This window comes from Balaenoptera acutorostrata, chromosome 18 (genome assembly GCF_949987535.1).
Source record: "Balaenoptera acutorostrata chromosome 18, mBalAcu1.1, whole genome shotgun sequence".
NCBI lineage: Eukaryota > Metazoa > Chordata > Mammalia > Artiodactyla > Balaenopteridae > Balaenoptera > Balaenoptera acutorostrata.
Genome location: NC_080081.1, coordinates 64,970,151 through 64,997,398, shown reverse-complemented (window position 1 = coordinate 64,997,398; position 27,248 = coordinate 64,970,151). Strand labels below are relative to the sequence as shown.

Genomic DNA, 27,248 nt, shown 5'->3' with positions numbered 1-27,248 from the left:
AGCTGAAATGCGGTGGGGGGATGTGATGGGGTAGGGGCGGTGGAGGTAACCCAGAGATTAACAGCTTCAGGAGGCTGCTACCACTCCTAGGACTAGAGCCCAGGAACTGGAAGCCGGAACTAGGGGGTAGGGGCTGCCTGAGGCCCCAGGGTTTTGGCTGCCCGGCCGGAGCTGCAGCTGGAGGGGGAAGGCCATGGTGGTGGTGAGTGGGGAGGAAGAGGGCAGGGGCTGTGTGGCAGACCTGGGTCCAAGGAGGAAAAGTGGTCGCTGCCAGAGATGTAGCCACTGCCCCAGGCAAGGCTGGAAAGGGGGGTGGGCACGATGGGCTGGTGTATACCAGCTTCTCCCCTTCATTCACCCATGCCTCCCACTGGCCCAGCCTAATGGAAAGCAAGTGGGAACAGGAACCTGGAAACCTGGCCAGTCCCCAGCAATCTGAGAGGAACAGGGAAAGGGGATGGGCCTGAAAGCAAGTAAGTAGGTGAGCTGCTCACCTGTGCCAGCTGTTTCCCTACCACCCGAGTCTGGTGTACTTCGGGGGCCCAGCCGAGGTGAGATGACAGTGGGACGAAAAATGCAGTGTTCTGGGGAGTGGACGCTCTGCCTTCCAGGCCTCAGTGCACGCAAACCAGTAGATCTACAGACGGCTTACGGGGATAAAACTCCCAGTTTCCCAAGCACGTCAGACTGATCCTGCTCTTCCTCAGTGTTCCCACAGCCAGCAGCTGCTACAGGGACTCAGATGAGGCGGGAGAAGGACAGTCTTTCAGCTCCCCTCCCTGACCCAAACCTCCTTCACCCCTTCCACCTCTGGGCATGAAAATAAGACAGTATTTATCTCAAAAAAAAAAAAAAAGAAAAGACTATATTGCCACTGGGAGAAAGCTAAATCCCTAAAAATGATTTTTACATTACACGACTAATCCACCTGATTTTCAGAGTTTGGTTAAGCCAAGTTTACAAATATTTTTCAAAAATCATTGACCTTACAAAGCTTTTATTTGACTTTCAGGTCCATTTCATTGTCCCCTGCCTGACTCCTCCACAACGATGATCAAGTTCACCCTCTCCCCCTCCAAACATTTTTTCCAAAAATGTTAATTGAGCACCTTCTAAAGGCTTGAAGCTAGGGATTTGAAAATAAATGAGACACCTGCCTCTTCGTCCTTCTGTTTCCCTGTAATGATAGCTGACCCTCCTCCCCAAGCCACCACTGCAGAGTCCTCTCTGCAGACGGTATCTCCCGAAGGAAAATAGCACACAAAGCAAGACACAGAAACCTCGGTGCTACCACCCCCAGCGCCCCTCACCCCTCCCAACCCAGGGACCCTCGGGCACAGTCATGGAATCCCTGGGCCTTTGCCAAGCAGATTTTGTAAACTCTCCAGGGCAATCCGGAAAATAACAAACTCCTTAGCAAAACTTTTGGGAGACAGAAAGAACAGAAATTAGGCTTGCCGCAAACATTGCTAAATTTTACCATCTCTGTGCCCTTTGGCAAATCTGACCGCTGAGGCAAGAAATCCCTATGCACTAGACAAAGGCTTTGTGGGAAAGAATCAAATGAAATAATCAATTTGAAAGTGGTTTGCAAACTGTAAACTCTAAACGGATACCGAGGTTTTTCCTTTGGTAATTTTCCTTCCTTGATGGAAGTTTTCAAGAAGATTGAAGAGAAAGAGCGTGAAAGAACATCACAGTGGGGGCTCTTGATTTGATTTAAGCGGCCGAATGACCACTGGGTGACACATATGTCTGAACAGTGACCTGGCCACTTCCCTCGGTAGAGCTTTCCCGAAAGAGACGTGGCCTCAGTGACACCTCCCCCGGGCCCTCACCTCCAAGCCAGGAGACATGACATGCGCAGAATCTGTGAGACACAGCTTCCTCTCTGTGTGAGATGCAGGCTTCTCCTGGAGGCTTCACAGACGCCAGTTCACACTGTTCTAGGATTCCTTCCTCCCCGGGTGGAGGCCAGGACCTGGGAGGAGCAGTGGGGAAGAACGCCTCCCAAATCTAGTCTCTCGCCCCCAGTTTCTCTCTCTCCCAGCTCTTCCCTCTGGCCCAGAAAGTTTGTTGTGGTTTGTTTGTTTCTAAATCTACCCTCATGCCCCCATCCTGAAGGAGGACTGTATTTGTTTTTGTTTTTTCACTATATTGGGATTGCTATGTGGAGGTCGGAGTGGAGACTTTTTCCTTTGTTTCTTCTTTGTTGTTTAACTTTGTACAACAAAAAGTATTACTTAAAAAACAATGATTCCCCTATGTGTATCATCATTACTTAATGTCTTGGACATCCCAGTCAGGTTCTAAAAAACAACCAATTCTTATTTCCAAATATTTTACTACTATAGGCCATGCCTCAGGGTAATAACATCCAGAGGAGGATAATAATTACAGCAGTCTCTTCAAGTATTTCAGTTGATTCTCAGTTCTTCTTTGTTCACAGCTCAGCGTAGAATTCTTACTTCTTTTGGGTAGAAGGAGTTGAATTTAAAAGTCAACAATCTAGGAGCTTCAAAATTACTGCAGCCGCCTACTACCTTCCAGAAATAAGCACCCACAAAGACTACAGACTCTATTTTTTGTCCTGTCTCTCTTTTTTAAATTGGGATAGAGTTGTTTTACAAAGTTGTGTTAGTTTCTACTGTACAGCGAAGTGAAGTAGAGTTCCCTGTGCTATACGGCAGGTTCTTATTTGTTATCTATTTTATACATATTAGTGTATATATGTCAATCCCAATCTCCCAATTCATCCCACCTCCCACCCCCAGACTCTGTTATTTATTACCCATATCTGTTCTATTACTAATGTTCTCAAATCAAGTTTAAGGTTGAAAACAGCTTTGTTGACCTCCCATTCCCCCTCATTGCACGTTCAACGTGGCCAAGAAGGTACTTGGAGCACCAGACTCTGTGCTGTCAGTGAGGCTGTCGGCTGAGGCATCCGTAAGGACCTGATGCCCTGTTTATCCTTCCTTTTATTCTTTAGGAAGCCCTTCCTGACCCCCTTGTTGGGCTAAACGACCCTTCTCCACACTCCAAAGCACCCTCTGTAAAGCTCTCTCTGAGCATGTATAACAATCTGTTGAAATTAAGTCTCACTCTCCTTAGTGCCTGGCACAAAACAGGTGATCTGAAATTCCTGATGGAAAGCGAAGGATTGTGTGTGTGGTGAGGCATGGGTGATGAGAAGATGAAGGACACATGTTTCATTTGCCTTTATATGCACCGCTCATCGTAACTTCACCCATGTTCCAAGTATTCTCTGAGTTTTAGAAATTTCTGATCATTGCATTCTCTGTTTGCAGATTTGGGTGATGCAGGAACACCTTAGAGTCATCCCAGCAATGTTCCCAATCGCTAATTTGATGGATTGCTTCTGTCAACGGCGGCAGTAGACAGCTTGTCCAGTTCCTGGTGGAGACAGCAAAACCTGTGGTCGCTCACGAAGGTGAGGTCTTGTTCCTTCGGACTTTTTCAGGTTCAGGAAATAGAAATCACTTGAACTGATGTAAGTAAAAAGGAGAAAGTCTTATAAGGACACCAGAGTATCTCATAGAGCAGCCCACCCATGAAAAGTCAGAGACCAGAAAGCAGTGGGCTCCAAGGAACCCGGGGGTCCCTGTCCCTGGCTCTCACTCTCCTTCCCTCTGTGCTGCAGGCTGGTTGGCTCTGCTTCTCACCCACGTGAACAGGAGAACTCTTGAGTTTACACCGTCTCTCTTCTGTCAGACCAAGGCTGGGGTGCTTACTGTCACCTGCTCTGGGAGACCCAGTTCTGCTCGTAGCTCCCCTTTTGTAACTCGCATTTACCAAAGCAGTCACAAAACTCAAAAATAATTCTAACAAGATTGAAAAATAGTAATTATAACAGTTTTGTTGGCTGGTATTTGTGATCTGTGGGGCTCGGGGCCTCTCTTGCCCAGCTAAGGGAGGTTTGCTTAAATTCCCAGAATCTATGAGTAAATTCAAATCAACCCATACCCAATGTTACCATTTTTATATAATGTCCTTTTAGAAATTCTCACTAACGCATTAAAACATTAAATAGAAGGGACACAAACATCATATTATATATAAATTTAATATATAACTAAGGAGGCTTCACATAGAGAAGGAAGAGTCATTTGATACATTGTGAAGGAATTCCTAATTAACAATTCAGAAGCATGTCTTTGGCCCTGACCTCTCTCCATACACCAGATACTAATTTAATTCCATATACATTCAAGAGTTACACACTTAACAATGAGCTATTGGAGGGAGAAAAACCAGAAGAAAATAAAAGTGAATATTTATCAAATCTGTGTATGGAGGAGAACTTTTTTTTTCTTTTTATTTTTTTTGGCTGCATCAGGTCTTCGTTGTGGCACGTGGGCTTCTCTCTAGTTGAGGCTTGTGAGCTCAGTAGTTGCAGCACGCAGGCTTAGATGCCTCACAGCATGTGGGATCTTAGTTCCCCGACCAGGGATCGAACCCACGTCCCCTGCATTGGAAGGCAGATTCCTTACCACTGAACCACCAGGGAAGTTCCGGAGGAGTTTTTAAGTGTAAATTTTTCCAGAAAAAAACCCAAAAAAACAAAAAACACAACTGCAAGTTTTTTTTTTGTTTTTTTGTTTTTGTTTTTTTTTTAATTTTTTAAGAAATTCACGTTCTTTTATTTATTTATTTATGACTGTGTTGAGTCTTCGTTTCTGTGCGAGGGCTTATCTCCAGTTGCGGCGAGTGGGGACCACTCTTCATCGCGGTGCGCGGGCCTCTCACTGTCACGGCCTCTCTTGTTGCGGAGCACAGGCTCCAGACGCGCAGGCTCAGTAATTGTGGCTCACGGGCCCAGTTGCTCCGTGGCATGTGGGATCTTCCCAGACCGGGGCTCGAACCCGTGTCCCCTGCATTGGCAGGCAGATTCTCAACCACTGCGCCACCAGGGAAGCCCCAACTGCAAGTTTTTTAAAAATTAAGTGACCACAGTATAGCTGAAATAAAATCATACAGCAGAACTTAAATAACACAGCCAACAGCAGAGTGGAAAAAGAATTTGCAGCAAACCAGATAGGAGTTAATATCTTTAGTCTGTAAATACTTCATACGGGGGCTTCCCTGGTGGCGTGGATTAAGAATCCGCCTGCCAATGCAGGGGACACGGGTTCGAGCCCTGGTCCAGAAGATCCCACATGTTGTGGAGCAATTAAGCCTGTGCGCCACAAGTACTGAGCCTGCGCTCTAGATCCCGTGAGCCACAGCTACTGAGCCCACGTGCCACAGCTACTGAAGCCTGCACGCCCTAGAGCCTATGCTCCGCAACAAGAGAAGCCACCGCAATGAGAAGCCCGTGCACTGCAACGAAGAGTAGCCCCCGCTCGCTGCAACTAGAGAAAGCCCGTGCGTAGCAACGAAGACCCAACGCAGCCAAAAATAAATAAAAATAAATTAATTTAAAAAAAAAACTTCATACAAACTGATAGGAAAAATGCTTAAAATCCTGTAGTTTAATAAACAAAGGATGTGAACTGACAATCCACACAAAAGAGGAAATAAAACTAGTAAACAGGCATTAGAAAATGTGTAGTCTCACAAGTCAAATTAATACAAATTTAAAATCCAGAATAAGGTCCCATTTTTCACACATTTGCATTTTTTTTTTTTAATGGAAATACCCAAAGTTTTTGAGAAGGTAGAAAAACCAATGCCATTTATACAAGGCTGGTAAAATGATCAATTAATACATACACTTCAGAAAATAATTTGGGGAAATTTACTCCTTGACTCACTATTTCTACTTCCTTGAGTCCAGCTCCAGCATAGGAACAAATATATTCATTGTAGTGATATTGATAAAGAAGAAAAATTTAAAACAAACATAAGATTCAATGCTGGTAGAAGCACTTAGCAAATTATGTCCCATTCTCTCATGCACACAAACATTTACTGAGCACCTACTATCAGCCAGGGTCTGTGCAAGGAGCTGAAGAAACAAAGATGGACCAGGCAGATTCTCTGCCCTGCCTTACAGTGTAATGGGGCATATTATATGAGGTGGAGGGGAGAAAAAGTAGGGAGTAGACATTTATTGAGAAACTATGTGTTTGGCATTTTACATACATCACCACATTTCATCCTCTGAAGTCCTGAGCTGCACAGTCCTTAAGTGAGAGTAGAGAGGAGTCATACAGCGCCACTCATACAGAGCCGGCCTGCGTTTCGTTCTTTCTCTCTTCCATCTCTGGTCCTCACTCCCTGCCTCTCAGATCAGCCCTGGGAACAATGGTGGGTGACAAGTTTTTGCTGGAAGAAGGGGTTTTAGCTTCAGAGCTCCCTGCCAACTAAATCTCTAATCCCCTGCAAAGTAGAAATTCTAGAGCCACCACTGGCTAAGAATTCCAAAGATTTTTCCTGTTAGCATCCCAAGGAACTGCTCTCTCCCTGCTCCTGCCCTCCAGCTTGCACCTCAAACTCATCAGAGTATTCTGCCAACAAATGTTGCTCTTTTGACAGAATCCCATCTCCTGTAAACTAGTTGGGATTATAAATAGCAAAAGAAATTTTCACATACAAAAACATGCCAGCAAACAGACAAAAACCTTTAATGGCTTTCCAATACCTAATAACAAACTTAGACACTTAACGTTGATTTTTTCCAGACCCCTCGTTACCCACTTTCTCACCACCCATTACTCCCTAAAACATCACCTCCATTCCATCACATTCCATTTAGTAAGCCACTTTGGAGCCAGTGACTCAATTTTAGAAATGAAGATATAAGGCAACACAGTAATAAAATCAAACACGCAAATTTAACAGTAAATAATGAAAGTATGCAAATGATACGAAATGAAGTTAACTGAGTATTACCCAAGACACGAACAGGGTAATCTTTGTGGCCTGTGTAAGTTGCTACAAATGTAATGATTATTAAGAACCCGACAGGATTTCTTTTTTTTTTTTTTTTTTTTTTTTTTTTAAAGGATTTTCTTATTTATTTATTTATTTATTTATTTTTGGCTGTGTTGGGTCTTCGGTTCGTGCGAGGGCTTTCTCCAGTTGCGGCAAGCGGGGGCCACTCTTCATCGCGGTGCGGGGACCGCTCTTCATCGCGGTGCGCGGGCCTTTCTCTATCGCGGCCCCTCCCGTCGCGGGGCACAGGCTCCAGACGCGCAGGCTCAGCAATTGTGGCTCACGGGCCCAGCTGCTCCGTGGCATGTGGGATCTTCCCAGACCAGGGCTCGAACCCGTGTCCCCTGCATTAGCAGGCAGATTCTCAACCACTGCGCCACCAGGGAAGCCCCCGACAGGATTTCTGATCCTCACAGTTAAACTTAGTTTCAAACTGGTGACATGTATGCTAATGAAATGATTTCACGACTCCCTGGTCCCCTAACCTGAGGGGCCAACAGCGGCCTGATGACCACACTTTAAGGGAAAAACCAACAGGGACTTTCAAAAGGGAAGAGGTCATGGTAGAGTCTAGGGAGGATGTGGGAGATGTTCCAGAAGCCAATAGAACAATGCTCTGACAAGTGGTTTGGTCGCCCTCCTGCTCCCTTCTTTCCCGGAGGGCGTCCCCACCCCCGCCAGGAGAGTTGCAAAGAACAAAGTGGAGGAGGGTACGGGGATGAGGATGAAAAAGACATAGAGAAACCCCAACTTAGAAGAAGAGATCTGGGCTAGGAAGCAGCAGCCCAGGTGATCAAAGGCAGACGGTAAGAAGCAGCTAGAACAGAATTGCCCTGGGCTAAACACCCAAGGTGGAGGAAGGGCAGGGTTGAAGGTAAAAGGCTTTGGTTTTGGAGTTGGGGTCTAAGTAGATCTTTGTGGCTGAGGAGGAAGAGACGAGGCTCATTCCCTGGGCCTTCGGTAAGGGGTGTCCTGGGTGCCAGCCGAGTCTCACCAGGAGACTGTTCGTGGGCATTGGAGAGGCGTGTGGTCACTGCAGGTCAGCAGCCCCTGCAAGGAGGCTCTTTCTTCCCGATTCCCTCTCCCCATGGGGCCACAGCCTCCCATCACCTTGAACCAGGTCAACCCCCAGGGACACTGGGGCCAAGAAGTGTCCCCTGGGCCATGTCAGAATTTGGTTGACACTCTACTGCGTTTGGAGAGGGGCGGGTGGGTGGAGAGTCAAGGGAACTGTCAGAATATCTTCGTGGTGATGCTTCACGTGCATGTGTGTGTGTGTGTGTGTGTGTGTGCACGTGCGCGCGCGTGGCAGGGGGTAGAGGGGGCTTGCCATCAAAACCAGGTCATTCATTGATGAGAGTTCTTAAGATATATGGAGTATGTTAAGATCAGCTTAACTTTATTTTTAAAATTTATTTATTTTATGTATTTATTTTTGGCTGCGTTGGGTCTTCGTTGCGGCGCACGGGCTTTCTCTAGTTGTGGCGAGCGGGGGCTACTCTTCGTTGTGGTGCGCGGGCTTCTCATTGTGGTGGCTTCTCTCATTGCGGAGCATGGGCTCTAGGCGCACTGGCTTCAGTAGTTGCGGTGCGTGGGCTCAGTAGTTGTGGCTCACGGGCTCTAGAGCGCAGGCTCAGTAGTTGTGGTGCACGGGGTTGGTTGCTCCGCGGCATGTGGGATCTTCCCGGGCCAGGGCTCAAACCCGTGTCCCCTGCATTGGCAGGCGGATTCTTAACCACTGCGCCACTAGGGAAGTCCCCGAGATCCGCTTAACTTTTTGTGTGGCTGAAGAATGCCCATCTGGTCCATTGGAAGAGCTTTCTGCCTTAGCTGTTTTAAGGGAAAGGCATCTAGGAGTGCCCACCGAATGGGGCCATTTGAATTTAGTTGACAAAAGCTTGGGTTCTGGAGCAGAGACAACCTGGGTTCAGATCCCCATTCTACCTCTTATGGATTGTGTCACCCTGGACTCCCTGTGCTCAATTTCCTCATTCGCCATTGAAGCTAATACTGGTGCTACCTCACCAGGTTGTGGTGAGGATTAACTGAGACGTAACGCATGCAGTGGGCAGCGCTTAGATCAGTGCTTAAAGCCGGGTGAGCTCTCAACCAACATCAGCAAGTGTTCTCTCTTCTCAAGGCTCAGCTGTGTCTTCTGCCTGCATTGATTAGGAAAATGTAGATCTAGAACTAGTTAAACCAGCATCGCATTTTGTTGCTAAGCAACCAGCTCTGAGTTCTGCAAAAAGTGCAGCTCGGTGTGCAGTGACCCCCTAGCAATTGAGCCCCAGTCAGGCTGTTGCTAAGCGTTGTTTTATGTTACCCAAAGCTCATTTCAAGTGTGGAGGAGGAGGGAGGCGTGCACAGACAGCACAGTCCTAAAGCGTGAGCAAAACCAGTCTTTCCAGCTGGAGGGGCTCACAGTGGGCAAAAAAAGAAAATAAGTGATGACGTGGGCTTGCACCCACCTGCTGGAGTGAGAGAAATCACCCATATGATTTCCCCTTCTCTGGGGTGAAAGAGATTGTCATACGTCTTCAGCGTCGTATCCTCTGTAGAACAACGGGGTATCTCTTCTTCACCTCTTGGGGTCTGGGGTTGCATGGCCTGAGTGGGAACCTGGATATGTGGTTCCAAGCTGAGAAGGGGCAGGGCTGGAAGCACCTACAGCCATCCACATTCCTCCCCTCAGGGAAGTCAGGGGTCAGGGTCACTGACTTCAGGGGAGGTGTTCTCCCCCCATTCATTCATTCATTCATTCATCTATATCATTAAACATGTATTGAGTACTAAGTGCCCAAGATTTGCTAAGCACTGAGAATAAAGCCTAAAGTGGGACAGTTACTCTCCATCTTGTCCTGGTACTTAGTTAAAAAACAAAACAACACATTCTAGCTAGTTTATCAAAGTATTTATTGAAAGATAATAGGTTGCTTACAGAATCTCCCCAATAGTCAGAGAACTGGGGCTGGTGGATACGCAGCTAGGCACGTTGCCCGGAACACTGTTCTCAATCACCCCAGATGAGCCCCTATCATCCCTGCAGTTGGGCTTTGGGCTTTGAGGCTCATGCCACTGTCCCCGGCAGGGACCCTTCTGCCGGGGCCTCAGCTCTGCTGTCTCTAAGAACTCGTTTCCTGCCACTGTCACATGATGACTTCTGCCTGGCATCTTTTTCTTCACTGAAGTCTGGCATGGATGAGAGTGATTGGTGGAGCCTGGGTCGCATGTCTGAGCCATGGCTGCAAGGGAGGCTGGGAAATAAATTTCTGACCTTCCCTTATAAGGTGAGAAATTCCCCAGACGTAAGAAGGGTATTCCAAAGGTGTTGGGATCCTGGGATCCAGGGGTCCCAGGGCAGCCACAAAGCCTTCAGACATGCATTGTCTATGCCCTCTTAACCTTTACAGTCTTCTGGAGGATTCGGGCAAATAAACCAGAGAGGACAGCCCAGAGTGACCAGGGCAGGTACAGGTGCGAGAGGGACCACAGAAGGATCCCCACCCACGGTCAGGGAAGGCAACCTAGGGCAAGTGATACCAGGCTGATCCTTGAAGGATGAGTGTGAGCTTATCAGCAAAGGTGAAGGCTGAGGGAAGGAGAAACCCTTCAGATTACAGGTGTGACAGGTGCAAGAGCTCAGATTCACTAAGGAGCTCAAGCTCAGGGAAGGAGAGACATTCTGGGTGGCTGGAGAAAGGATGGGGCTGATGTAGGCAAAAGTGCGAGAAACACTGCTGTAAATAATATGCTTGTGTCACCTGCTCTTTGCATTTTAATTTTAGGCATTATATACTGACTTCTCACGATAAAAAAAAAAGGCAGATTTCCCATCCCCCCTCTTATTCTAATATTGTGTATTATAATTTTGGATAGATCACAATCAGTATTTATATTTACCTAACTATGTGAATGCTATTCACGGCTGAGTGTGCAGTATTCTACTGCTATTTTCCCTTTTCTGCACACGTCTTTGTTTCACATTACTGTACAACTATTGCTTTCTTCCCAGTTGCTCAGTTTTCTCCCTACTCACCAGTTAGTTATTTACCCTCAAACTCTCCCCCAGCAGTGTTAATATCCTCTCAATCCGTTCAGTCACTTTAAGTATTCCACCAATTTCATCTTTTTTTTTTTCGCATCTTTATTGGAGTATAATTGCTTTACAATATTGTGTTAGTTTCTGCTGTACTACAAAGTGAATCAGCTATATGTATACATATATCCCCATATCTCCTCCCTCTTGCGTCTCCCTCCCACCCTCCCTATCCCACCCCTGTAGGTGGACACATAGCACCAAGCTGATCTCCCTGTGCTATGCAGCAGCTTCCCACTAGCTATCTATTTTACATTTGGTAGTATTTATAAGCCCATGCCACTCTCTCACTTCGTCCCAGCTTCCCCACCCCACCGTGTCCTCAAGTCCGTTCTCTACATCTACGTCTTTATTCCTGCCCTGTCACTAGGTTCATCAGTACCGTTTTTTAGTTTCCATATATATGTGTTAGCATACGGTATTTGTTTTTCTCTTTCTGACTGACTTCACTCTGTATGACAGACTCTAGGTCCAACCACCTCACTACGAATAACTCAATTTCGTTTCTTTCTATGGCTGAGTAATATTCCATTGTATATATGTACCACATCTTCTTTATCCATTCATCTGTTGATGGACACTTAGGTTGCTTCCATGTCCTGGCTATTGTGAATAGTGCTGCAATGAACATTGTGGTACATGTATCTTTTTGCATTATAGTTTCAATTTCATCAACTGAAACTTCTTCAGTTTCATCTCTTGAAGAAGTCTTTTTTAACACTTTCAGACCTGCTCCAGTCTGTCCTGGGATCCTGTCTGGATTTGGGCCACAGCTGTCACCTTGGGGTCTCCCTCCTACTAACCCTTGTGTTGGATCTCGTTCCCTGGATCCCATATCTACCCTTGTTTTGCTAAACTCCCTATTTTGGTGGCACTTCTCAGAAAAGGATGTGTTGTGGTAAATTGAGATCTTGTGTGCCTGGAGATGCCTTTATTCTACGCTGGCTCTTGATTGACAGTCTGGCTGAGTGTAGAGCCCGTAGTTGGAACCATCTCTCTCAGTCTGTTAAAGCCATTGTTCCATTGTCCTCCATGTGCCATTGTGGTGGTGCTGGGAAATCTGAAGATATTCTCTTATCTAGTCTTTCTTTGACGATCTTCTCTTTGCCCCCAGTGGTCTGAAATTCCATAGTGATATGTCCTGGTCGGATGAGTTTTCACCCAGTATTTTGGGCGCTTTGGGCCTTTTCCATCTGTAAAATTGTGTTGAGACATAGTCTTGAATGATTTCTTTGATAATTTTTTCCCCCTACATTCTTTTTCTTTTCTTTCTGGATCTCATTATCTGGAGGATGGACGTCCTGGACCCTTGTCCCACCTCTATTTTTTTTAACGTCCCTTGACCAGTTTTCTTGTCCTTTTCTCATCTTTCTCAGAGAGTTCTTCAATTTTACCATCCAGTCCATTTCTTTTTTTTTTTTTTTGGCTGTGCCGTGTGGCATGTGGGATCTTAGCTCCTCGACCAGGGATCAAACCCACTCCTCCTGCAGTGGAAGCACGGAGTCTTAACCTCTGGACCGCCAGGGAAGTCCCCAACCCATTTCTTGAACTTTTCATTCCTGCTATGTGATACTGCCAATAACTCTTTTCGGATTTTCTGAATATTCCTAGCATTTTGTTCTTGTTTCAGGGATGCAATATTGTCTCTTATTTCTTTTAAAGCCTCCCTCTCCCTGTATATTCTCTATTTCCTCCAAGTTACAGTTAACTGTTCATTTTAGCCCGTGTCATATTAGAGGCTTACCTAAAGTGCCTGGTGATCCTTGGACATCTGCTCACATTTAAGGGGGGCAATAAAGAGGTGACTGGACGCTCTGTGTGCACAGGTGAGTCCTCAGTGTTACACATTTAGGCCTGTTCTCCTGGGATGGTCAAATTCCCCAGAGAAGATGCTTCAGTTTCCTGCCTAAAAGCTTGGCTGCCAGCATTCTGGGAACTGAGTGGAGAAAAAATGGTGGGGTGTGTGTGTGTGTGTGTGTGTGTGTGAGATTAATCTATTACTGCATAACAGACTACTCCAAAACCTTGCGTTACAAAAGTTTTATCATCTCAAAGTCTCTGTGGGTTAGAAATTCAAGGACAGCTTAACTGAATGGTTCTGGCCCAGGTCTCTCATGAGGTCACAGTGAGATATGGGTTGGGTCTACAGTCATCTACCTGGGTCCAGAGGTTCTGCTTCCAAAGTGGCTCACTTAACATTCCTGGCAAGTCGCTGGTTGTCTGCAGGAGGCCTCGTTTCCTCCCCATGTGTCCTCATGACGTGGCAGCAGCCTTGCCTAGAGTGAGCGATTTAAGAGAGAGCAAGGCAGAAGCTGTGATGTCTTTTATGACCTGGTCTCAGCAGTCACACTCCGTCATTGTCCACAGTGCCCCACTGGTTACACAGATCAGCCCTTTTCAGTGTGGGAGGCGACTGCCCCAGGGCATGCATACCAGGAGGGCGGATCCCCTAGGAGCCATCTTAGAGGTTGGCTGCCACTAGGGTTGGGTGGGGTGTCTCAACACTTTTCAGGTACATCTTTATTTTTCAGCCATTTTTAGCAAGGTATCACCATCTTCAGCTAGACCTGATATCTCTAGTTCTAAGACCCTGAGTTTTGTCCTCTTCAGAGAGTCAATCTCCAATCTCCTACATAATGGAGGAGCTACAGCCTCCGGCTCTACTGAGTTGGGGAGAGGACCTAGGAGTTTGCTTCTTAAAAAGACTTTCATCCGGTCTTCCCGTTGTCAGCTCCACCTTTACCTACGCCTCAAGAAGTATTTGACCTGCTAATTCCTGTGTCTTCCTGGAGGAAGGTGGCTCTGCAGTGTAAATTGGGTTGGTCCTTGTCTTTCCCCACTGCCAGTTGAAGATTCAGCTGTGTTTCTGCTAAGTCTGCTCCATTCATCCATCTGCTTTTGTGCTTTCAAAATTTTGGTTGCTACTGGCTTCTCTCCTATTCTTTGTTCTTGTGGATTTCCGTCTTTTTAACCATCTCCTTACCGTGTTTCACTGGGATTTTGGGAGGGAGTAGAAGCTGGTGAATGCATTTGTATGTGATCTTTAGCTGGAAATCCCTTCCTCTTCTCTTTTCATCCCTGCTTCTTCTGGGCTACGTCTTACCCCAAGTCAAGACAGAGGAGGGCTCTCAGGAGCTCACTGAGAGGCTTAAAATCTGGCACCTAAGGTTTGGGTAACATGGTGATCTCAGTCATGCCTGAGAAATTCAAGGAGTGAGGAACTGGCCAAACAGCCAGTGGCATCAGAGCAGAGAGCCCTGGGTTTGGTAATGAGGAAATAGGGCTTCCCAGTAGACCACCTGTTGTTAAAGGATTGGTCAGTCCTTCCCTCCTTGGCCCTCTACTTCTGGATAAAAGTGAGACATGAAGTTGTTCCAGAGGTTTGATTGTGGTGGGTGTCACACGGTGACCGACGGCAAGGCTTTGGAGGTCGGCTGTCCTGGGGCCCCCCCGGGTAGGTGCTCTATCAGTCAGGGTTCTCCAGAGAGACAGAGTCAAGGAGCCACCGTGTCCCCACCACCCTAGTGGAAGCCGACCTCCAAGTCGCCAGCAACTGCAGGTAGCCAGCGGAAGCTGGGACAGTGGCATGGAATGGGTCCTCCCTCAGAGACCCCGGAGAGACCCAGCACTGCCAACAGCGTGACCCGCAGCTACGAGCGAATGCAGTTTGGTTGTTTGTGGTAATTTGTGAGGGCAGCCCTCGGAAACTCATACAGTCATTTTCTGATAAATGATGGAGGTAACACTGGCTCCTGGCCATCCCTCTCGGACCATAAGCTAAGTCCGTTTCACCAGTTCATGCTACTTGCATGACTATTAGCAGTAATCAGTTATTCATGATCCTTTGTTCTTCTGGTTCTGAATTAGATGATAAAACTGTGTCACAAGTCCCAAAGATGAGCTAGGCACGTCACGCTGGGATGCACTGGTCTGTTCACCACTGAGACCTAAGGGGACAGAGCTGGAACAGTGGACATTTATGTCAGTTGCCTGGAAGAAGGGTGGACTCACAGAGGGACCCACCTGTCCTCCTCCAGTCCTTCAAATGACAGCTGTCTCTCCCAGTGGTTCCTATGGGATGCTGTTGGGGGGGAAATGCACATTCCCAGTTCCTGCCTCCACCTGGCTTACATTTCTTTGGGCTTAAGATCAACAATCTGTTTGCTTTTGTTTGGGGCAGAATCACTGGAATTGCTGAATCTGCAGCTCTTGCTGCACTGGGGTTCCCACCCTCCTGCACACCATCCACTGGACAGGTCTTCTCGAGTGAGGGCCCCTAGCTGTCTCCCCTTGAAATCTGATTCTCCACACCAGCATCTTATTCCCTCCGCTTCTGACGTCTTTGCCCAGGGGCCCGTTGGGAGCTGAGGATGCAAAACTCAGTTTGTGGCAAAGGAGAAAGTGGCTCCCAGCGCCCTGGCCCTGACTCCTGAGGATCAGAGGCCTTGCAAGGAACCCCAACTTCCTCAGAGTGACACGGAGCCATGGAGACTGCTCTTGGGGTTGGCCCACTCTCCTGTACCCGGACATCTGCTCAGCATACCTAGGGGGACCCTGTCCCCTCCTCTCCCTGTTTCTCGACCACCCCCCCAAACCACAGTGAAATCCCCAGGCGCTTTAGGCTCATCCAGCCCTGATGCCGTCATTGGCTGAGCTACTCTAAAGCCACGTGCCATGACCCGGCTGTGTTAGAAAAGGAATGGGACCAACGGGCAGACGGTGTGAGCTCTAGTCCTGGACCTCCCATTTGCTGCTTGCCTGGCCATGTGCAGTCCCTCTACTTCTCCAGGTCTCTGTTTCCTCACCTGTACAATGGGTTTATGTACCTTCCCTGTCAACCCACAGAGTTGTGGTGAAGCTTACATGAGTTGGCAGATGTGAACGTGCTTATCAAATAGTAAGGGATGCACAAAGGCAAGGTAAGTTGCCATGTGAATGACAGTGAGGGCCAGGCCCAAGAAAAGGGGAAGCAGGCGATGTTGGCCTTGACAGTTCTTTCTACCCGCCTTCTGGTCCCTTCCATACCAATGCCCATATAGATGGTCTAATCCCAGAGGAGAAGTTAGGCATGTAAATTGCTGACCACATTAGTGTACATTCATTTAATGTACTACCTCCCTGGGGCATTTTAATTTTAAGTGAATGGAATGAGGGAAACACAAAGGAAGGAATTGATAATGCAGAAATAACAGGTATGTGAGACCTGCGTGAATGGGAGTATCGGGTCAGGGAGGTGTCCCTGACACCTCCCAGATGGCCCCACCTGGTCCACAGGACTCCATCAGGGAAGGGCAGTGCTCTTGTGGGCGGAGCTCTAGAGCCTCAGCCTAATGCCACGCCCCTTTCTCACGCTACAGAGAACGGGCAGTTGAGAAGTCTGGTGGAAACCTGGATCCGTGAGTGAGTGAACTGCTGGGGGGGTGCTGCCTCTGTGTTCTGAATGGCCTCCCAGGTGAGGACAAACCACGGATGAACTGTTAACAGCGCTGCAGCCTTTTCTGGGAAGCTGCCAGCCCGCTCGCAGCCTCCAAGACTGCCCAGAGTGGAGGAGAAATGACTGCCCCGCAGCTCCACAGAGGCAGAGGTATCTCCGCCCCTCTCTGTCCCTACGTGTCTCTTGCTGGCATCGCCCTCACCCCCATCCCCATTCTGACTCTTTTCAGGAGAGTCCAGGGTCTCCACTTACACCCACCCACACATGCCGCGCTCACGGGGAGCTGCTCACGGAGCCAAGCTCTGTGGACAGCAGAGCAGCCTGGAGGACGGGATTACGACCTCTGAGAATCACAAAACCTGAAAAAATGCAGCTGGCCTCCTTACAGAAGTTGGTTTTCCAGACCTCTCCTCAGAACTTTATTAGATCTTTTGAAGCCAGGAGACAAATAAGAGCATGTTTTCTTCAGCACATGGGGTCACCCCGGACTCGAGTCCCAATCCATCAGTGAGGACCCCCCAGCCCTTCGTCTCCTGTGCTCACGCCCTGCCCTGGCAGGAGGCTGCCGACCGGGGCCCCCCATTGACGTTGCGGTGCCCCCCTGCCAGCCTCTGCTCCTCCACAACCTGAGCGCCCCCTTCCACCCAGAAGGCCTTCTCTTCCTCCCAGAGGGCCTTCTCCTCCTCCCAGAGGGCCTTTTTATCCTCCCACAGGGCCTTCTCCTCCTCCAGAAGGGCTCTTTCCTCCTTCCACAGGGCCTTTTCTTCCGCCCACAGGGCCTTGCCCTCCTGAAGGAGGTTCCGGTCTCTTTCCCACAAGGCATTGTCCTCTTTCCAGAAGGCCTTATCTTCCTTCCAGAAGATTTGGTACTTTTTCCAAAAGGCTTTCTCTTCTTCCCAGAAAGATTTTTCCATTTCCCAGAAGGCTTTTTCCTCTTTCCAGAAGGTTTTCTCCTCTTCCCAGAAGGGTCTCTCCTCTTCCCAAATGCCCAAGATCTGGCCCCTGAAAGCGCAGATCTTGCCACGGAAATTCCACATCTCTTCCCTGAAGCCTTCTATCTTCTCACGGAAGTGTCTCATCTCTTCCCGAAACACCTCTTCTTCCTGCAGCTTGTGGATTAGTTTCTTCTGGCGAATGTTGGATGAGGAGACCACCAGTGAGTGGAAGCAGGCCAGCTCCATCCATCTGCTCACCTTGAAGGGAAACATTGTCTTGGTCAGCCAGGATGGTGGGGTGACTGCGAGGGAGGACAGGGCTGCTGGCCAGGTCCAGGTCAGCTGGTCCAACGCGATGGGGGCACCAGAGAGAACATGTCCCTTGAGTATCACATCCCAGAGGGCAAGCCCTGGAGTCTGTGCCATTACTGGGAATTATTTTTTAATCTTATAATTTTTGTTTTTTTTACATATACGTGTATCTATTCTTTTTCAAATTCTTTTCCCGTCTAGGTTACTACAGAGTATTGAGTTGAGTTCCTTGTGCTATAAAGTGGGTCCTTGTTGGTTACGTATTTTACATATAGCAGTATGTACATGTCAATCCCAAACTCGCAGTCTAACCCTTCCCCTCACCCTTCCCCCCTGGTAACCATAAGTTCGTTCTCTAAGTCTGTGACTCGGTTTCTGTTTTGTAAATAAGTTCATTTGTATCATTCTTTAAAGATTCCACGTATGAGCAATGTCACATGATATTTGTCTTTCTCTATCTGACTTCACTTAGAATGATAATCTCTAGGTCCATCCATGTTGCTGCAAATGGCATTATTTCATTCTTTTTTATGGCTGAGTAATATTTCATCATATATATGTACCACATCTTCTTTATCCATTCCTCTGTCGATGGGCATTTAGGTTGCTTCCATGTCTTGGCTATTGTGAACAGCGCTGCAGTGAGCACTGGGGTGAATGTATCCTTTCGCACCATGTTTTTCTCCAGATATATGCCCAGGAGTGGGATTGCTGGGTCATATGGTAGCTCTATTTTTAGTTTTTTAAGGAACCTCCATGCTGGTCTCCATAGTGGCTGTATCAATTTACATTTCCACCAACAGTGCAAGAGGGTTCATTATTGGGAAATTTTAACCATTGTTCTCTTTGTCCCCTTGGTGGTATTTGTGAGGGGCAAGCTGTGGTAGAGAAAGACGCTGGCTGGTCATGGTTTTGCACTGAAGAGGTAGTCAGTACGTTCAAGCTCAAGGCTACTGAAATAATAGAATATCAGCCAACAAGGACAATGGTTCTCAACCAGAGTGTCAGGACACACAAGTGTGACATGATCACTTTAGAGGTGTGTCACAGTTTTGTTTTGCTTTTAAATAATCAAGTGCCACAGCCCCAAGTGATTTATTTGTGTTACATCAACCAGAATACATCTGAGGTTTTGGCTTTCTCACTTGAGAATTGTTCATGACCTTCTGATTGGGCGTGCTCACAGCAGGGGGCCACACGTGCATATCCTCTGCTATAAGCCACGTGGGAAACAAGGTGAGACCCACAGACCTGGAGGAGTCGATTTTAGTAGAAGAATCTATTTTGGGAACAGAAGTTTAAAACCAAACGGTGAAAGATGACACTGAATGTTGGCTAGGATGTGGGAAAGAGGAATTCTCACATGGTAGCCAGTAGCCATTCTCACATGGTAGCCAATTCTCACATGGTAGCCATTATTGTTCAATAACAATATTGAGGACACATTATGACTCAGCTGCTCCACTCCCAGGTACATGCCCTGAGGGAACTTCTAAATTGTGTCCAGGTTACGTGTACAGGAATGTTCAAGCAGCTATGTTCACAAGAGCTCAACACTGCAAGCAGTCCAATGACCCTCACAATGTGGATGAACCTTATAATACTTATAAAACCTTATAATACTGAAAGAAAGAATCAGGATCAAAGACTTTGAAACAAAAAGTTCCAAACAAGCAAAATTAAACTCTATTGTTTAAGGAAATATACTTAAGTGACAACACAAAAAGACAAGCAAGGAAGTGAGTCCCATTAAGTCAAGATAGTAATTACTTAGGAAGCTGAGATTAACATATATACACTACTGTATATAAAACCGATAACTAGCAAGGACCTATTGATACTATATAGCACAGGAAACTCTACTCAGTACTCTGTAATAACCTATATGGGAAAAGAATCTGAAAAAGAATAGATATATGTGCATGTATAACTGAATCACTTTGCTGTACACCTGAAACTACCACAACATTGTAAATCAAATATACTCCAATATAAAATAAAATTTTTTTTAAAAAAGTAATTACTTGTGTGTGAGGGAGTGGGTGGGGAGGTAGGATACTAAGGGCTGTGATTGAGTGAGGACGTGAGAGGGGCTTCTGAGGGGCCAGTAGTATCCCTTTTCTTTACTTGGTGGCAGTTGCCTGTGTGTTGTAATAAAAAAGTGCTAAGCTGTATACATATGTTTTATGTACTCCAGTAAATGCATTGTATATCACAGTAAAATAAAAGCTAGGGAGAAAGAAAGAAAGAAGGAAGGAAGGAAGGAAACAAAGAAAGGAAGGAAGAAAGAAAGAAAGGAGGGAAGAAGGGGGGGAGGGAGGGAGGAAGAAAGAAGGAAAGAAAGAAAGGAAAGGAAAGGAAAGGCAGAAAGAAAGAAGGAAAGAAAGAGAGAGAGGGAGGGAGGGAGGATCTCCACACATTGCCGTTATCTGAGGTATCAGATCTCAGAACTATCCCCAAAATTCCGGTAACAAAGGTGGGTTGAGAGATGAGAAAAAGGTCTGGACATGGGACGGCAGTTGGAGTGCAGGGGAGACAAAGGATGTGTACACATGGCAAGGGCGTTGATTTCCATGTTGAGCTTTCTGGAAGCAGCTGCCAGGGTCTGGCCTCACTGAGTGGGCCTCGCTGGGCACTGCACCCTGGAACACCGTGAGTCCCTCCAGGAGATTTCCAGGTTTTCTCCTTCTTTTTCTACTTTCTGACTTGGGAGCAGGCAGTAGGGGAAAAGGAAGGACACATAGCTGGCGTGTGCGTGGCTGTGTGTGTGTGTGTTTGTGTGTGTCTAAGTGAGAGATGTTTGTATCAAGCACTGGACTGATTGATAGCAAAAACATTTAGCAACTTGGTCACTAATTTCAGATGAAACCTCCCCTCCTCATACAACCCTCCAGCCGAAGGAAAATATACAGACACCCACGCTAAGAAGCAAATTTAAAAACACTGAACGCTATCACTAAAGAAAATAACTATATTTTTCAACAACAAAATAAGGTTTACAGAAGTCCCCTTTCATGTGTGAGACCTGTCTGTCCCCAGTGCGTCCCCTGCACAATAAGGAAACATTTGTGCAGGCTTCTGACTTTCTTCTGCACTGTTTCCTGGACATATCCCAACTCCGAAAGTGATCACCTTCCAAATTACACTAGAGCTTTATTTCTTACTCCATAAGCAATGTTTGCACTAACTAGACAACTTGTTGAAACAGTTTAATAAATTCCTCTTTCCTTTTTACCATAGATACCAACTATCACCCAGTTCTACATTTCACCCCATCCACGTTATCCCCAGCCATTATTTTCTGGCCCTTTATGACCTCACACTTTCTGCAGGTCTAACACCAGTCGTTGCTTTTAGTGGGCTTTCCTTTTAGGGCTGCTCTCCACAAAGAAACAGAGTGTGTCTGCCTTTATGAGGAGGAGAGAGCTGCAAAGATGAGTGAAGAAGTCAATTCAAGGCAGCTGGCCCTGTCCACGGAGTCCCTTGAGAATAGAGCAAACTACAGACTGTAGGTCAGTGAGCACTCAGGGTTCACAGTACACAATTTTCCCCCTGAACCTAACTCCCCACTTGAGCAGCAGCAGGAGAAGTCTGCTTATGGCACTCGTTGAATGAACGTATTATAGAAATACACGTATCGTAAGTCAGGTATTCAGGGGCACCCCTTGTTCTCAGAGAATCTGGGTTCCTACTCGCGGAGAAAACAGGTCCATGAGCTGAAACTCCCAGCTCACCCTCTCGGCATCCACATCCATCTTTAATGTCCTCCTCTGGGCTCCCAGGCAAGGCCAGGCCTTCCCCCCATCTCCTGCGAACTGCACAGTGACCTTGTTTCATCAGTGATCCCTCACTCATGGGCCATCCACGTCTCACCCTCTGCTCACTCTGACATCTCAGCACAAAAACGTGCTCAAGTCTGTCTCATTTTAAAACCAACCAAGCAACCCAAAACAGAATCCTCTGACTCCCTGTACCTATTGCTAGCCCTCTCCTCCGTAAATAGTCTTCTTAGGGACTTCCCTGGTGGTCCAGTGGTTAGGGCTCCATGCTGCCCCTGCAGGGGGCACGGGTTCAATCCCTGGTCGGGGAACTAAGATCCCACATGCTGCGCCTTGTGGTCAAAAAAAAAAAAAAAGAAAAAAGTAAATAGTCTTCTTAAAAGAGCAGTTGACAATTACTATCCCCATTCATGTGTTGCATCTGCACCCTTGTCCTACAGCAGTCTTCTGTCCCCTAACTCCACTGAAACTGTACCTCTTAAGGTCACCACTCACCCGCTAGTGGTTTAGTCCTTATCGTACTGACCTCTCGGCAGCACTGGACATGAATCCTTCTTTGAAACTCCTTCCCTCTTGACGTCTATAAGGCCAGGCCATTCTGTTCTCCTCCTACTTCCCTTTTGGTTCTAGTCTCTTTGTGGACTCCTTTTCCCAATGGAGTATACTTTATCCATTTAAAGCAGAACCTACCTCACAGGGCTCTTGTGGGGAATAAATTGGTATGTTGAGAGCCTAACACAGTGCCTGGCACACAGCAAGTGTTCAATACATAGGAAATAAGAATAACTATAATTACTATTTTGTGTCATTTTCAGTCTTCCTAGAGTGGCATGCTGGGATAATCATGATTTGCCCCTACAAATTTTAGCCTTACCTTTCAGCCATCTCCCCTGACACCTAGGCTCTGGCCACCTGGAACTCCTCAAATGTGCCGAGTTTTCCCCGCTTCCATGCCATGCTGTTCTCTCTCCCTGGATGTCTGGCCTAAGCCCACTTCACTTTGTCCAGCTAACACTTCAAGACTCAGATAAGGAGTCCGCTCTCCTAGGCAGCTTCTCCTGAAACTCTCCCCCAAGTTCAGACTGAGCATACACCCCTCCTGTCCCGCTAGGAACACTTCATCTCCCATCTCTGTGTCTAGCATCTAGCACAATGTCTGGTACATAATAGATGTTCAGTACATGTCCATCGACTGAATGGCAGTCTTCTGGGTTAGAATGCTGGAAAAAAATGTATCTCCAAAGTTTTTATCATTCCACTTAAATTATCTTTGAGAAAGAGATAAAATAAATACAATATCAAATACATTGATGCCTATTTAGATATACAGTACAATATAAAACTGTAAATATGTGTCTATATAGATATAAAAACATGAATCAAAGACGCATGCCTAATCTTCAATCTTATACTTCAAGGCTAGGAACTTATTTTTAAAGGAAATGTTATATATCAAGCTATGTTTACAGCCAATCCTCTCCGATCTAAAGCCAACAGTTACTTACTGCTTAGCTATTTCCCAACTGGGCAAGTCCTGTAGCCCTCAGAGGACAGGCAGTCATTGTCACATCAGATCCCTAGTGATGTCGCTTTCATAGGCTCCCTTAACACTGTTTGCAAAGACCCCTCTCAGTCCTGAGTCACAGGGTGGAGAGGGCCAAGATAGGGAACCAAATGAGAGGCTCTAAAAAGTTGAGGGAGAACATGAAAGGTTGGAAAGACTTCATCTTCCATCTTTGACTTCACCAATAGGCTGGTGCTGTTGATGACTCGCAAATGATTGTTACTTCACATTCTACCTGGATTGTGTCCAGGAGCAGGCTTCCAGGGAATAATTTTTCAGCGTGGCGGGGAGGGGTCGTATGTGGTGAATCATTTCTCTTGCTGCTTTCAAGATTCCCTCTTTGTCTCTGTCTTTTGACAGTTTGACTATGGTGTGTCTAAATGTGGACCTCTTTGAGTTTATACTACTTAGAGTTTGTTGAGCTTCTTAGATGTACAGATTTGATGCAGATTTTCCTCACATTTGAGAAGTTTATTTATTCATATATTCTTTCTTCCTCTTTCTTTCTCTCCTCTCCTCCTAGGATTCCTATTATATTTATGTTAGGAGCTTGATGGTGTCCCACAGGTCTCTGAGGCTCTGTTCATTTTTCTTCATTCTTTTGCCTTTCTATTGCTTAGACTGGATAATCTTAATTGACCTGTCTTCAAGTTCACTGATTTTTTCTTCTGCCAGCTCAGATCTGCTGTGAGCCCCTCTATTTTTTATTTTCAAGGCCAGAATTTCTATTTGGTTCTTTTTTAAAAATAATTTCTATCTCTTTATTGATATTCTCTATTTGGTCATACATCATTCTCATTCTTTCCTTTAATTCTTTAAGCACGGTTTCTTTTAGTCCTTTGATCATATTTATAACAGCTGTTTAATATCTTGCTCTAGTAAGTCAACATTTGCAGTTCCTCAGAGACAGTTTTTAACCAAAAACAAAATAACTCAGAATCATAGTTTCTATTGCCTGCCTTCTCCCTCTGATTATGAGCCATTCTTTTTTGTTTCTTTGCATGTCATATAACTTTATGTTAAAAGTGAACATTTAAAATAATATAATCTTAAATAATATATTACAAACAATATAATGTGATAATTCTCAAAATGAGATTTCCCCCTCCTCAGGTTTGTTGTTGTTTTGTTATTATTACTATTTGTTTAGTGACTTTCCTGGACTAATTCTGTACAGTCTGTATTTTTTGTTGTGTGTGACCACTGAAGTCTGCTTAATTAGCTTAGTGGTCAGCTAATGATTGAACTAAGAGGTCTCCTTGAACTGATTAGTCTCCCTTCCTTTGCTGAGGGCCTGTGTGGTGTGTGTGTGTGGACATGCCTTCAATGCTCATGCAGACAGTTTACAATTCTGCCTTAGCCTTCACTTCCTACTTGTGCAGGGCCTCAAGGTCAGCCTGAAGTGAGGAATTACAGCCTCCTCAGGTCTTTTTGGGGCATGTGCACACTCACACGCATGTGACCTTCCAGATTCCCAGAAATATGTTAGAACTTTTAAAAGCTTCCATCTTATTCTCCAGTTATTCTTAAATTATTGGTCAGCCTCTTATTAGCCCCAACTGGTAACACAGCCTCAGGCAGCTGTGATATTAAACAGTTACACTCAATTTTTTGACAAATGCCCTGAGGCTAGGGCTGTTTGCATAAACCAAGCATTAAGTTAGGTCAAATAAAGACAAGTTTTGTGGGTGGAGCTTTTCAGTGAACTGCCAAACCAGTCAACTGTTAACAATTCTTTGGAGATGAAGATTTGGCGGGGGGCTCTAAACCCATTCTGTCCCCTTACTTAGTCATTCTAAGATTCCTAATTCATTGTTTTTTAAGCATTCTTCTTTTCTTTTTTTTTAAAATTTATTTATTTATTTTTGGCTGCGTTGGGTCTTCATTGCTGCGCGTGGGCTTTCTCTAGTGGTGTCGACGGGTTTCTCATTGCGGTGGCTTCTCTTGTTGCGGAGCACAGGCTCTAGGAGCGTGGGCTTCAGTAGTTGTGGCACGTGGGCTCAGTAGTTGTGGCTTGCAGGCTCTAGAGCGCAGGCTCAGTCGTTGTGGTACGCGGGCTTCGTTGCTCCGTGGCATGTGGGATCTTCCAGGACCAGGGCTCGAACCCGTGTCCCCTGCATTGGCAGGTGGATTCCTAACCACTGCGCCACCAGGGAAGCCCCGTTCTTCTTTTCTAATGCAGAAGGTTGCTCTAATAATGGAGGCGGCAGACAGTCTGAGTCATGAGTAGTATTGTAGCCGGGGAATCAGAGAGGAATAGATGCTACAAGGAATATTTCAAAGAGAGACTCAACAGGTGATCAGGTGGTTACATGGGAGGAAGGTAGAGGAAGTAAGGACAGGGCTAAGGTACCTGGTCTCAGTGCCTAGAACCGTGCACCAATTAGAAATCTGAAGTTGAAATAGAGTTGATTTAGATGAGTTGGTAGAGTATTCTTACATAAAACCTTGGGATCCTCAGTGATGCACAATTCGTGTTTGCTACTCCAAGTAAATCTTAAAGTCTCTGGAGGAAATAGTAAGATAGTTAATAGGTAATAGTAAGGAAATAGAAAGGAAATAGTAAGGAAATAGTAAGAGTATTAGATAGTAATAGACAGGTAGTAGTAAGGAAATAGTAAGAGATTACTGTTGCTAAATGTGAACGGGCACTAAAAATAAGTTGAACTTCAGCATCAATGAGCGCACATAATTGAAAAGGACAAGCTTCCCTCTCCCATACTTGGCACCAAATCAACAGCTCCTTTTTACTCAAGATAAGAGTGTAGCTTAAATTTTGTTCAGTGCTCTTATTTTAAAAAATTGTGTTATCATTCTTGTTAGTCTTCAAAGCAATACATGTTCATGATAAAAAAAAAATTAGAAAATAGAACAAAGATGAAGAAGAAAATTAAAATCATCCATAATCCCAATACTCAGAGGTAACTACAGTAAACACTTTGGGGTATAGTCTTCCAATCTTTTTCCTGCACTTGCAGCTAGGTATATTCTAAACAATTGGTTTTATACTGTGCATACTGTTTCGTGCCTTACCTTTTCATGTAATAATATGTCATAAAATTTCCCCATTTCTTTAAATATTTCTGAGAACATGATTTTCTATAACTGCAAGAGTACACTTTCCCCTACTTTTGGAAATTGATTTATTCCATTAGGAATATAGATTATTTTCCTGGAAGAGTAGGTCAAATTGGAAAATTGCTCACAAATGAAGGCAATGGCAACATAATTAATCATCACTGCAATGGCCTCAGTCTCCGTGTTGAAAATAGAGAATTCTTTCTGGCAGCACTAGTCACAGAAAGGGATCATTCATGGGAAGTTGGCTCTGTGAAGGCAGACTTTGTTTTGTTCCTGCTATATCCACCATGCTCATTTTACAAATAGCTTCTGAAATCAAGCAGAAAAAGACTAATAACCCAATAGATAAATGGCCAAAGGATGTGAATAAATTGATTGCAGACAAATGCGAATGACTCTTTAACATATGAAAAAATTTCCAGCATCAATTATAGGGAAGTGCAGTTGAAAATAAATATTGCATTTCTCTTCTATCAGATTGGCAAAAACCCAGAAGTTTGACAATACCCTCTGTTAGCAAAACTGTGAGAAAATAGGCTCCTTTATACAGTGCTGGTAGGAATGCAAAATGTTACAAACCCTATAGTGGTGCATTTGTCAGTACTAATGAAATTGTAGATGCATTTACCTGTTGACTCAGCAATTCCATTTCTAGACGTCTGTCCCACGGGTACGCTTATACAAGTACAAAGTGATACTTGCAGAAGGTTATTCAACTAACCGGAGTATTGTTTGAAACTGCAAAAGATTGGAAAGAATCCAATTTTCCGGCAATAGGGAACAACTTAAGTAAACTATGGCATGTCTGCCCAGCAGAGTACTATGCAGCTGTAAAAAATTGAGCAAAGGCTTCAATGTGCTGATATGAAGAAATCTCCAATATATACGAAGTGAAACAAACAGCAAGGTATAGAATACTACTACATATTGTGTAAGAAAGAAAATAAGAATATATACCTATGTATTTGTTTACATTTTCACAAAGAAATACTTGAAGAAAAACACCAAATTAATAAAAACAGTTATTTATGAGGGAAACAATAGAGGAAGCAGGGGTAGAAGCAAGACCCCTTTGTGAATACTTTTCTAGAAGGTTTGGTCTTTGAATAACTGAAAACAATTCTTAAATTTGGAAACAAACACATGA

At 45.5% G+C, this 27,248-nt stretch overlaps 2 protein-coding genes across 2 annotated transcripts in view; one reads left to right on the top strand and one right to left on the bottom strand.

Annotated features, from left to right (window-relative positions):
- The window catches only part of TMEM272 (transmembrane protein 272), an 86,811-nt gene that overhangs the window by 14,244 nt on the left and 45,319 nt on the right, over positions 1–27,248 (top strand). The window contains exon 2 of the mRNA XM_028161741.2: positions 3,312–3,454. The gene's annotated coding sequence lies outside the window, so the exon portion shown is untranslated. The remainder of the gene's footprint in view (positions 1–3,311; positions 3,455–27,248) is intronic.
- Positions 16,970–17,659, bottom strand: CCDC70 (coiled-coil domain containing 70). The gene has a single exon (XM_007193704.2). It carries the CDS (start codon positions 17,636–17,638, stop codon positions 16,970–16,972), a length of 669 nt encoding a protein of 222 aa, XP_007193766.2. The 5' UTR covers positions 17,639–17,659.